The sequence below is a fragment of the Abramis brama genome, assembly GCF_963993115.1.
Source record: "Abramis brama genome assembly, chromosome: 16".
NCBI lineage: Eukaryota > Metazoa > Chordata > Actinopteri > Cypriniformes > Leuciscidae > Abramis > Abramis brama.
This window is the reverse complement of record NC_139978.1, coordinates 13,608,586-13,620,723: the sequence shown is the minus strand read 5'-3', so window position 1 is coordinate 13,620,723 and position 12,138 is coordinate 13,608,586. Positions and strand designations below refer to the sequence as shown.

At 37.6% G+C, this 12,138-nt stretch overlaps 1 protein-coding gene across 1 annotated transcript in view; it reads right to left on the bottom strand.

Moving 5' to 3' along the window:
* Positions 1-11,909, bottom strand: part of LOC311065896 (protein bicaudal D homolog 2) — a 37,338-nt gene extending 25,429 nt beyond the window's left edge. Inside the window, exons 1-2 of the mRNA XM_084086742.1 lie at positions 11,739-11,909; positions 8,479-8,767 (exon numbers count right to left, since the gene is read on the bottom strand). Of these exons, the coding sequence (XP_083942868.1) occupies positions 8,479-8,709 (231 nt within the window). The 5' untranslated portion in view covers positions 8,710-8,767; positions 11,739-11,909. The remainder of the gene's footprint in view (positions 1-8,478; positions 8,768-11,738) is intronic.
* Between the last annotated feature and the right edge of the window lie 229 nt (positions 11,910-12,138).

Sequence of the window (12,138 nt, the reverse complement as noted above, 5' to 3'; positions counted from 1 at the left end):
GAAAATGAAGATGTCCCCAAAAATGATTTCCTTGCGTGAAACACAAAAGGAGATGTTAGAATATCTCAGCAGCTCTAATCCATACAACAAAAACAGAAGGTGATTTATAAGACTAAGCTCTAAAGCGACAAAAAAGCACCATAAAAGTATCAAAAGTGGTCCATGGTTCTGAAGACATGCAATAATTGTAGGGCTGCAGCTATCAAATATTCTACCGATTATTCCATTGATTAATCGAGTAAACAGATAAAACAATTGTGGTAATAAAAATAGATCCAAGTGAACAAGAGCCTTTAAAATGACTTAAAATACAAATATTTAACAACAAACAATAATAATTGGTTCAAAGTAATCATGGGTTTTACTGAACAACACTATTAAAATAGACAACGTAAAATAAATGATAAACTAAACTAATATAAGCATAACTTATGTATAAATATAACTATGTATTATAACAAATGCCTGCAAAGGGGGGACACTACGGCATGACTAAATCCTTGTTTAATATTGGCCAAACCATATTTATTTCAAATGTCCACTTAATCTTTAATATTTGGTCACTTCTATACGATAGAAATGCAACAGCCGCTGTAATTTCTTGAGCAAGAACATGTGCACATCAAAACATGCAAATTCAGTGTGACGGTTTAAACTTTTATTTAGAAATCGCGATGAACAACAATTTGGATATTTAGAAACATATTTACGTATTCTCCAGTGCTGGTGTAGATTTACAAATGAGTTACGTTACAAATCTTGTGAAATGGCGCAAACTGCGTTCCCAGATGAACGTTATTAGCAACCCAAACTCAAAGCATGCAGAGATGGAGTTTGAGTGCAACTATGAAACACAAACCGCGTCCGACTTTTTGCATTCCCAAACGCGCGTTCTTGGAAACCTAAACAAACAGCACATGCAGAGACTGAGTTTGTCTGGAGCAGCTCCGTAGCTGAAGGTACTTTTAACGTAATCTGCGGTAATGTAATACTAATGCAAATAATTAAAGCGTTGTGCTTCTCTGTGGAAAAAAAAACAGTGCATATATTTATTTCACTGAATCGCAGCCTTTGTGATTTCTCAATAGCACTATGCTTTATTATGATTTTAAATGGTTTTAAAGGCAGACTATGCAAGATTTGTACCTTAAAGGCACACTGTGAAGGAATTGTGTTTTTGTCAAACAGCGACCCCTAGAGTCGCTATGGAATACTTGCACTGTCGTAAACTGCGATAGTTTGCACGTTCTCTTGATGACTATGCTCAGTTGCTCATCTGCGGTGATGCGTGTTCCAGTAGCGTCGTCATATCTGGCAATAACATATAGCCTATAACACGCTCTCACACGTTTTTATTTTTAGCATTTTTGAGAGGAGTACAATTTACATGTGGTTTCAACAACCAGATGCATTTACACTTGTCCAGTTTCGTCTGGAATGCAGCACAGACCTCCTCCTGAAGTGGTTTGAGCGATCGGATTCAAATCCGTCTTGAATGCATTTCGGAGGGCATTTACACCTGGTCTTTTCACGATCGGATAGCTATCCCATCTGAGAAAACGCATGAAGTGGCCAGGTGTAAACAGCCCCATGACAAAAACATACACACGAAAGCCGAAAACAAACGCTGGTTGGCCTCTCACGTCCAAATTTGACGAAGTGGTGGGGGAAGTGACGTATGCCGTAAAGCAGTCGAATTTTCTTTTTGTGCTCTGGTTACTACCCGAACCCCGAAGTTACATAGTGCCAGTAAAAGCGATACAGACCCCGTCAGGCTATGGCAGACGTGTCATTCAACCTATTGTAAGTCGATGTACCATCACAAGGGTCTTGGAAATATATTATGAAGGTTGAAAGGTTTCACAGTGTGCCTTTAATATAACAGCTTCAAAAGCAGCTTCGCCGCTGGCAAAACCAGCAATGCAGGTTTGAGAGGTGGCGCCCCGACAAATAATCGCAAGAATCACGACTTGCTTTATGGCACAACGTCACATACATCAACAACATATGAAGCATCCTCTATGGAAGACACTAGCACGCATTTCAGACGTGAATCATGGCAGAGTCGACAAAGAGTAAAGGAAAAGAAAATGACGGCTCTGCGTGAGTGGTATTTACGACAGTAACGTTAAATACAAGTACTCCACAGTGACTCTAGGGGTCGCTGTTCTGTTGTTGAGAAAAACAGAAACTGCATAGTGTGCCTTTAAATATATCGCGTAGCCTTAGAACACAGTGTAATATAGCGGTTCATGTATTCTAGTCCGTGGAACGCGACACATCCAGTATTTTGCCGGTTACTCAACACAAGTAAATTGCAATCGAGGATTTTTTTAAATCGAGTACTCGACTTTTAAATCGAGGAATCGTGACAGGTCTAAATAATTGTAAGTGCAAATTGGTGGGGGTTTTTTTTTTATTATCGAGAGTTACTATTATAGATTTTTAAAATATTTTGTTTTCACTTTAATTAGTTTCAGTAATTTTGTTGTGCATTGTCAATTTTCTATTATGTCTATAGTTTTTATACATTTTTATTTCAGTTTTATTTATTTTAGTAAATCAAGTTAAACTAAAAAATGAGAAGTGTTACAACTAGCAGAAATAAAACAAGTTTCTTTTATTTCAGTTTACATTTTTTAAGGTTTTAGTATTAGTTAACTATAATAACTGCTCCACATCTTTCACAGGAGCTCTCAAACACACAAGAACCAATGGCCTTTGGCTTCAACACTATTTTTTTAATTCAATGTATGAAAAAAAGCTGCTTGGACATTCTGTCGTAAATCTTCTTTTGTGTTTCAAGATAGCAAGAAAATAATATTGTTTTGAAACAGCACAGGAGAGGCGGGTCAGTCAATTTTCATTTGTGGATGAACTATTGAATGAAAAAGACGATTCAATAAAAGTATTAATTAGTATAATCTTAGAGGACTAAACCGGAAATGACAACTGCAATGTGAACCACATCTAGGCTACATCTCTAGAACATCACACTAGACCCAGATCTGTTCACTCCAGGCATCTCACTCTACCACACACACACCTACTTTGCAGATTTCATGCTCTACTAATCAGACACACAGAGAGAGAAATACATGAGCCTAATCTTCATACCAGAGGGAGTGGGTCAACAATGTCCACATGTGAACTTCATATAAAATATGAGAGACATGTTAGCCGAAGTTGGCCAGCCAATAATGCATGTGCACATATAATGTCCTCAATGTGCTGCAAATTTGTAGAACTGTAAAAGTCCAAACGCAGGGATTTTGGGCCACAGATTTAGGTAATAAATCAGTTAACAAAGAGAGCCAAAAAAAAGCTAATTCGTCCCAGGCTGTAAGCCTATTTGTTTTCTTCTTTGGCCATGGACCACGAAGACTGATCTGTCTGAACAGATGATCTATTAAAATGGTAGTGTTGGGAAATGGGAACATATTAATACATATCCTCAATTTTAAAATTCAAAAGACCCCCTTAATTTCAAACTTAAGGAAAATAGCTATACATTTTCCTATAAAACATTTGGAAAAAAGATTTTTTTAAATGGGGAAACAAGGCAATTTAAATAAATACAAATGACCTGATAATCTGGCAAGAAGTAAGTCCTTGCATTTCACAGGAGCTCATTAATCTAGAGAAAGAAAGGGCATTTATCATTCATTATTTCACAGATTATTCAATGATTATTATCAAAAGAATAACATGCAGACCACTCGATCAAGCTCGATTTGGCTTGATGAATCATCGAAACTACACCATTTTCCTTTTTGTCATCATTTGTATAAATATCTGACTACGTCTGGTTAGTCCCCTGGGTCCCAAAGAACTGTTTATGTGTCATGTGATTATCATTCAATTTAAATGTCAAGTTTTGGTTTGAAAAATCCTGCAATGATACTGACAAGAAGGGAAAACAGGTCACTGAAAGTGGTGTCCTATCTCCAGACAAAACATAGGAGAATGCAAACTATCTATCTTTAACACCACAAGGATATGAATCACACAGGGATGAAGATGATTCTGATCATTCAACAGAAGAAGGGCAAAGAAAAAGTCCCCAGGCTGGTTGTGTAACAGCTAAACGACATGACTTCTCAATGCTTGATTGTTCCTTGGACAAAAAATCCCTTTATAGAAAAAAGCACTTCAGGAAGCAAATCACAAGTTCAATGATTCTTAGTGGTTCTAAACTGGTTGGTCATGAGTAAAACAAATTAATAGGCTTTTCAACTTTTAAAAGGAAAGCAAAAACCCATTTTAATGTCAAAGGTTATGTCTCCAGTGTCCAATCAAATTCTCTCTCAACAAATTCATCTGTTTTCAGATGCAAACATGAACAGGTTGTGATATGCCCTCATCCTCAAATAGACAAAACCACTCAGAGTCAAGGTAATAGGAAACATGACCCAGACTACATTTAACACAGGTTCACTTGCTTCAATAATAAACACGGTTTGTGTAGACAAAGTTTTGTGCGGCAAATTATTATAAATGGGGAAACAAGGCAATTTAAATAATACAAATGACCTAATCTTCCCTTCCCTTTACCTCTGTACAGATAAAACATAGTCGTTTTATCTGTACAGAGTCACCACGTGGCTACGTGGACTGTATTATAATTTTTTAAGGCCAGACAAGTAGTTTGTTGAGGGTTGATTTGTAAAAAAGGACTACACGCACATATAAACAATCTCTGTTACTGTAATTTCCTATTATCATTGTAAAGCTGCTTTAAAACAATTCATCTAGTTAAAAGCGCTATATAAATGAAGGTGACTTGACTTGACTGATAATCTGGCAAGAAGTAAAGTCCTTGCATTTCACAGGAGCTCATTAATCTAGAGGAAGATGATCGAGAATACATTTAACACAGGTTCAGTAGGGCTGGACCCGAATATTCGAATATCCGTTCGGTGGGTTGGTATTTGATTTAAAAAAATCTGACATTCGAATATCCGTTTTTTTTATTTTTTTTTGACACCTGGGATCGACCGCGAAGCGGTTCTCATTCGCGCTTGAATAAGGCCAGCGACACACTGGCTGCGTGGCGTGTCCGTTTTTATTTCGGCTCCCATGTTAACAGGTTGGAGTTTGCACTCTGCCTGCGTGAGACACGGGTCTCAAGCCTAGTTTATACTCGACGCGTCCGCACAAGCGCGAAGGTGCGCGCGGCAAAAATGACGTCATTGCGGTGTGGGCGGTCGTGCGCGTTGGGTTCGCAAGACCCAATTTCGTCTGGCGGTGTGCGCGACATTTTTTGTAACAACGCGCGCGGCGCCGCATCCGAAGATGAACGACTTCAAGCTGAATCTGGCCGAGCTCGAACTTCTCACCACACCGGCACCCAGTTTGCACGTCTTTATGAGTTGCTTACATTTAAAAAAATGAGCATACAATAGCATACAAAGTATTTTTTAATGAACATAAAGGCCCATGTTTAATAAAAATGTTCACGAAACTTAATAAAATGTTAGTGAAATTAGAAAATATGTAAGAGATCGTTAATTTAGTTATGTTGTATACATCTCATATCCATATATTTTGTTTTATTGTCACGAGTAATAATCTCGGGGTTTACTGGGTTTTACACGATTCTTTTTGTAGTGTGGTATTGGTAGTGGTGTACTAAAATAAACATTGTCACGTGTGTATAGCTTTCTTCTTCTCACCGCTGATTCCTGATGGTTTAGAGCAGGGGTGGGCAAACTTTTTGGCTCAAGGGCCACACTGGGTTTTAAAAATTTGACAGAGGGCCGGCCCAGTAGCAGATTATGAAGCACGATCTCATGAAAGTGCGTATCTATACCACAAATTTTATTTCTCGTGCCATTTATACGCCAAAAATGTTTTTTTGCCTATTACACGCCATAAAGTGCATATCATATGCACGCGAAAACATATTATGCACTACAAATACAATTCGTGGTATTCGCACTTTCATAAGATCGGGCTGAGCAAACAGACAACGTTGTGGCAATGTCTGTGCGAAATTCAACAACTGAGAGACGACATTCTGACAATACATTTTTTTATGCTAGATATCCCCCATTTAGCATGTTATGTTTTGATGTTAATTTTTAAAGATGTTAGATAATTATAGCCTATACTTTTTAAATATTGTTTATCCTTATTATTATTTAATGGCCTAACAGTAAATTAGAAACAAAACATCTGCAAGTGTACACTTAGAAGAGTAAAAATTACAGGTTACGTTAATTCAACTTTATTAAAACTGAATGGCAATTTGCACTTCCAAAAGTCATACATTTGTGGAAATAAACGAATATAAATTTATTTTAAGAATAATAAAATAAAACATAAAAGGCAAAGGCAGATCAGAACATTTAATAAAAAAAAAAACGGGTTCTGTACATGGCAGACAGGGGAGCGTAGTCGAAAGCCGGACGATAAACGGAATCGGGAGGATACATCCACAAATCCAGAGGAGCAAAGAAACTAAATAGCAGACAAATCAAAGGAAAAACTAAGGTGTGCAAGCAGTTACCAAACATTTTTTTTCTCATTGAGTTTCCAAAAAAGGAAAAAACATTAACGTGCAACAAGTCTATGCGCTTAAGTTGCTGTCTGTTTGGTTTCCATGGTGACGCGTCATTGCTTGTTACGTGACACACCGCAGCCACAACAGCGCTGAATGAACGATGATCTGCTTTTATGTCATTTTTCCTTTTTTACATTTGTTAGCTATGGCATGCAATATCTGATATTCCGATTGTCAAATATATGCAACGCAATATATATATATATATATAACGCAAAGTATTGCAAGAAAAAAGGCAAAATTAATGCGATCTTAAGACAATTTTTTTAAATACTCGGCGGGCCGGATTAAACAGCCTAACACTGTTTAATGTTTAGCATGTGGCCCGCGGGCCGTAGTTTGCCCACCCCTGGTTTAGAGGACAATTACTCGAGTCGCCCCCTATCGTTTCAAAGAATAGTACAACGGCTAGCGCGTCAAGTATAAACGCCTCGTCCGTTTGGGGAGGTGCGCGCGCAGTCTGCGGAGACTCGCGCTGCAGAGCAAGGCGAAAGTATAAACAAGGCTTCAGGCGCGGCTCGAGTCACGCGGAAAACGCGTGCATGATAGAAATAGAACCGACGCGCATGCCTGAGCTTGTGTTTTGGGTTAAGCTGCGTTGCTTTTGACATTGTGGAAAATAGAATAATAGAAACAAAATGCATTAGCCTTTTTACCCGTTATTATCAATCTAAATTAATCTCGTTTTTAAGTTAACATAATTTCGTTTTTGTTTATTTAAATTTCGTCTTTCTTTATTTAAATTTCGTTTTTTCTTTATTTAAATTTCATTTTTCTTTATTTAAATTTCGTTTTTTCTTTATTTAAATTTCGTTTTTCTTTATTTAAATAAATATACCCTTTACTGTGTCAGTAATTTGTTAGTCAGAAAAATATTAGACTACCTTACAAGTATTGTTTAATTTAACAGACCTGTGTGTGTGCGTTTTATCACTAGTGCAGTGTCCGTTCCCTGCCCACGTGAGGTGCGCCGCTTCCCGCTCGCGCTGTTCTGTAGTTTATTAAAAGTTTATTAATTCTGAATGTGTCGCGTCTCGCGTGTCCATTTATTGCACCAAATGCGACACTGCATGCACTCCCTTGTTAAGTCGATTGGATGAACGGTTCTCGAAATAATAAAAATGCAAACGGACATACCGACACATAGAGATTCCTGCCTTTATTAGAGAGAAGAATATGTTCAGCCCCCTCTCTCCGAAGCTTCGAATATTCGATGTTCATTACTACCAAAGCTTCGAAGCTCAAAAAATGGTATTCGGACCAGCCCTAGTTCACTAGCTTCAATAATAAACACAGTTTGTGTAGACAACAAAGTTTTGTGCGGCAAATTATTGTCTGCTAAGAGAATTAAACCATTTAGACAACAAATACTCATACCTACGCCATAAATCATTTCACGAGTTCCTTTGCCCATATAATCTTTAAGCTAATAAAGTTAATCTTATTTGGCTGGCTGTTCGCAATGGAGGGGCTCGAGGAAGCAGCTTCAACTCAAGCTTAGATATACCCCCCAGTGGACTAATGCTTGGATGATGAGTATGGTAGCAAGATGCCTAAATTATGTTGGTGGAGTTGGGGAGGTGGAGGGATGCCAGAGCAAGGTGAGCGGCTGCTCATATGCTCCGGCAGTTAATTGAAAGATTAGATGGGTTCACTCCTCCCGAAATTACGTTGTGAACTTCATTAAATTATTTTTAAAAATTAAACAATTAAAAAAATTATTTAATTTAGTACAATAAACCATTTTGGCACAGTGTAAATGCAAAGCCTGGATCCTGAAACGATTAATTGCGATTTAATAACATAAATATCGCTGGGGGGGAAAAGCTCTTATTTCATGTAACAATTCCTCAATACCTAAATCCAAGCTTCTGCCACTCTTTCCATCTTTCTATATCTTTCTCTTGACTGACCTCTCTGAGCTGTTGCATTTCCATCTTAAGGGCTTCATGTTCTTCTTCCAGCTGGCTGTGTTTGGTCTTCAGAGCAGCACTCTCCTCCAGAACGGCCAGGCCGTACCGTGCAGCCTGTAACTTCTCCTCATTGGCCTCCTGGAGTTCCGCCGTCAGCCTCTCCACCTCTGCTTGAAGCCCCCCTTCTCCTGCTCCGATCCCCTCCACCTCTCCATCACCCTCCTCCAGCATCCTCTGCCCAACCTCACGCTCCGGCCGAGAACAGACACGTCACTCCTGTCTCGTCATCCTTGAAGTCAGCAAAAAGACATATGGACTAGAGTTAAGGCCAGTTCACACGATGTAGTGAAAAATATATTAGCATCCACACCAATTGACTTATAAGCACACTCTGCAGAGTTATGATGTCTGGCGTTTTAAAGAGCTCACACATATGAACTCGGGTGGATTTTTATTGGCTGTTAATGTTTTTATTATTCATCAGCTGGGGAAAAAAATGCTCAGAAAGTGATTCCAATGATATCGTTCCTCTGTGTAGTTATCGCTAGCTATGCCGTGTACTTTCCTATTCTCATAAAATTAGAACAACTGTTGAAATTTTGTAAGTTCATTTTTGAAAGAACAACAAGTCTCTAATCTTCAACAAAACTGCATTTATTTTATCAAAACTACAGTAAAACAGTAATACTATGAAATTATTACAAAAGTTTGGGGTCAGTAAGAATTTTATGGTTTTTAAAATAAGTCTTACCAAGGTGATACGCCAACATTCTGAATGGTAAAAAAAAAAAAAAAAAATTGTAAAAAATTGTAAAAAAAAAAAAAATGCTGTTCATTGATTTTTCAATTCATCAAAGAATTCTGAAAAAAAGGTTTTTTTTTATAATATATAAGAAAATATAAAATGTATAAAAATATTTTATTATAATATATTAAAATAAAATAAAAATGTTATTTTAAATTAAATATTATTTTAAATATGACTGTTTTACTCTATTTTGATCAAATAAATGCAGCCTTGGTGACCACAAATTACTTATTTTATTAGGCTATATATTAGTGGGAACGGGCCTTTAATGTGATCATTTTTCCTCTCGTCTATATTGCTCTTTTCCACTGAAAGTTGGTGATTACTGCTTTTCTTGGTTCCCATTCACTTTTATTCAGGGGCGGATCTACAGGGTGGCAAAGGGTGGCAGCTGCCACCCCTGGCATACAGTCTTGCCACCCCATTTATAAATCAGATAATATTTTTTAAGTATATTTTATGTTCATAGCCTACACGTTGAAGGCCAAGGAGACCCGCACCAAACTCCTCTCAAACAGAAATCGCCGATTTAGAATCCCCTCCCCCTCACAATGGTTTCACCCATCACCAGCACGGCAGCGCGACCCCCGCGAAATTTCACCAGTGGCAGCAGGGCACAGGGCAGGATTTATTGTAGATAGGATAAACTATGCAGTGTTATTTTAAATCTGACTTTATTAGATGTCTTTTTAGCCCATATTACTCCTGAACAGTAATGTCAGTAGACATTACTGAAATTAAAGCACTGGGTATATAATTTGTATATTTGTTTAATTGTATACTTTGTTTGTACTTTGTTTTTGGTGTCCTATGTCTTCTGAATATAAAACACAAAAGCCTGCACCCTTCTGCATAACGTAGCCTGTTTTATTTGTTTTGTTAAAGCATTGCTTTTTCTTTTGCTATAGATATTTATTTTACATTTCAAAATATAAAGCAATATTAATTGTGTTCTAAATTATTTTTTCCCCCTTTTTTTAATATAACAAAAAGAACCGATAAGAATACCGTACCGGATCGATATTAAGGAGTATTGGTAAGAGTAGTAATACCGAATGATACCCATCCCTATTGGCAGCAACAAATTAAAAGTTATGGCCAATTTAACTGTGATTAAATTCAGTATACGTCTGCCATATGTTGCCACCCTTCAAAAATTCCTGCCCCCCTCTCGCCACCCCATAAATATTTTTCTAGATCCGCCCCTGCTTTTATTGTATTGAAAATGAAAATTTTTGACATTCTGGGCTGCGTTTCCAAAAAGCATTGTAAGCTTAAGTTGATCGTAGAGACCATTGGTTGCAATGTTTCAACAATCAACTTAGGCTGACAGTGCTTTAGGAAACACAGCCCTGCTAAACATCATCTTTTGCCACAGAAGACAGTAGAATGGGTTTGGAACAACATCATGACAGCTAAATAATTTTTGGGTGAACTTTCACATTCAAGATTTGAATGCAACTGAACAGCTCGAAGACCCCAGACTTAACATTATTATGAGATAATCAGAGCTGTTTCCCATCAGACCAGCAGGACTCAGCCCAATGAGATTAACTCTAGCAGCTTAAAAGACTTTTACACTTTCACTCCAGCAAGCTAATGTTGAATGTCCATCTAATGACATGGTGGTTTTACATGAATTACTGAACGGATAGCTCACTCAAACCTGAGAATACGTCATCGTTTACTAAACCTAATGTTATTCCAAACCTGCATGGCTTTTCTTTTTTTTTTTTTTACTGTGGAACACACACGAAGAATGATAGTCTGAGTCACCCTACACTTTAATGGTGGCACAATTGTCATTTTTGGGTGAACTGTCTCTTTAATGTCAACCAATATGTCTGTGTAAACCGAGTGTTTCAAAACAACAGAAACACTGACAATAAGCTGCTATTCCTTTAACAGTTAACTTAGTCCTGCTCATAATCACACAGTAGCAGTGGCGCTTTTTGGATTCAAGCTCAGGTTGTGTCAAAAAGCGTCATTTTTGGTGGCTTACTGACATTTTTCAGTTCAGGAAGTATCTTTAATGTATGTTATTACACTTAATTGCAATAAATAGACGAATTGGGTTGGTCAGGCTACAAAAGCTCACTGTTGGTAACAATATGTTGGTTTCTAAAACTTTAGGTTTTTTACAAGGTGACTTTGTAAATTGTCAAAACATTAACGTTAGCTAGTTTGTGAATAGTTTGCGGTAGCCACGGTGCTAACACACAATAGTACGGTTCTCTTGGATTTAGCTAAAGGTTACAAAACATTGTTCTTGTTATTATAAAAGTAGCAAATGTTGCCCAAAAATTACCAACCGTCCATTTGCTGAAGGATCTTCATTAACGTTAGGTCAATACATCCGCCTTATTTTTTTATTTGCTACAAGGTTAGCTTAGGAGAAATTGTCAGCTGGCGCTGGCTAAAGATAAGAATATCGCTTTAAATGGTCTCTTACCTTTAGATTTGGTTGACAGTTTCATGCAGTAAACGGATGAAACATGAATTTGAGCTTGAAGGAGATCAACCCTTTTCTTGCGCGCGCTCCAGAAGTCAGCCGTTTGAATGAATATACGAGCACGAGCACAATTCTGAAGAGCAGCTCAACAGCCAATGACGCGCATCCACTTCCGCCTCACGCTCGCGCAGCTTCAGTGAACATTTTACAGCGGATGTGGTTCTGCCGCTGAATAAAAATAAGATTACGTTGTCACCATAGACTATGGTGACAATTTATAGACTGTACAAAACAGTTGTCACGTATGATACAAATGTGAAAGTTTTAAACGAATATTGGTTTCACTTAGTTTTTCTTATTGGGTGCTTTACATTTGTACTGTCACATGAAGCAACCAACA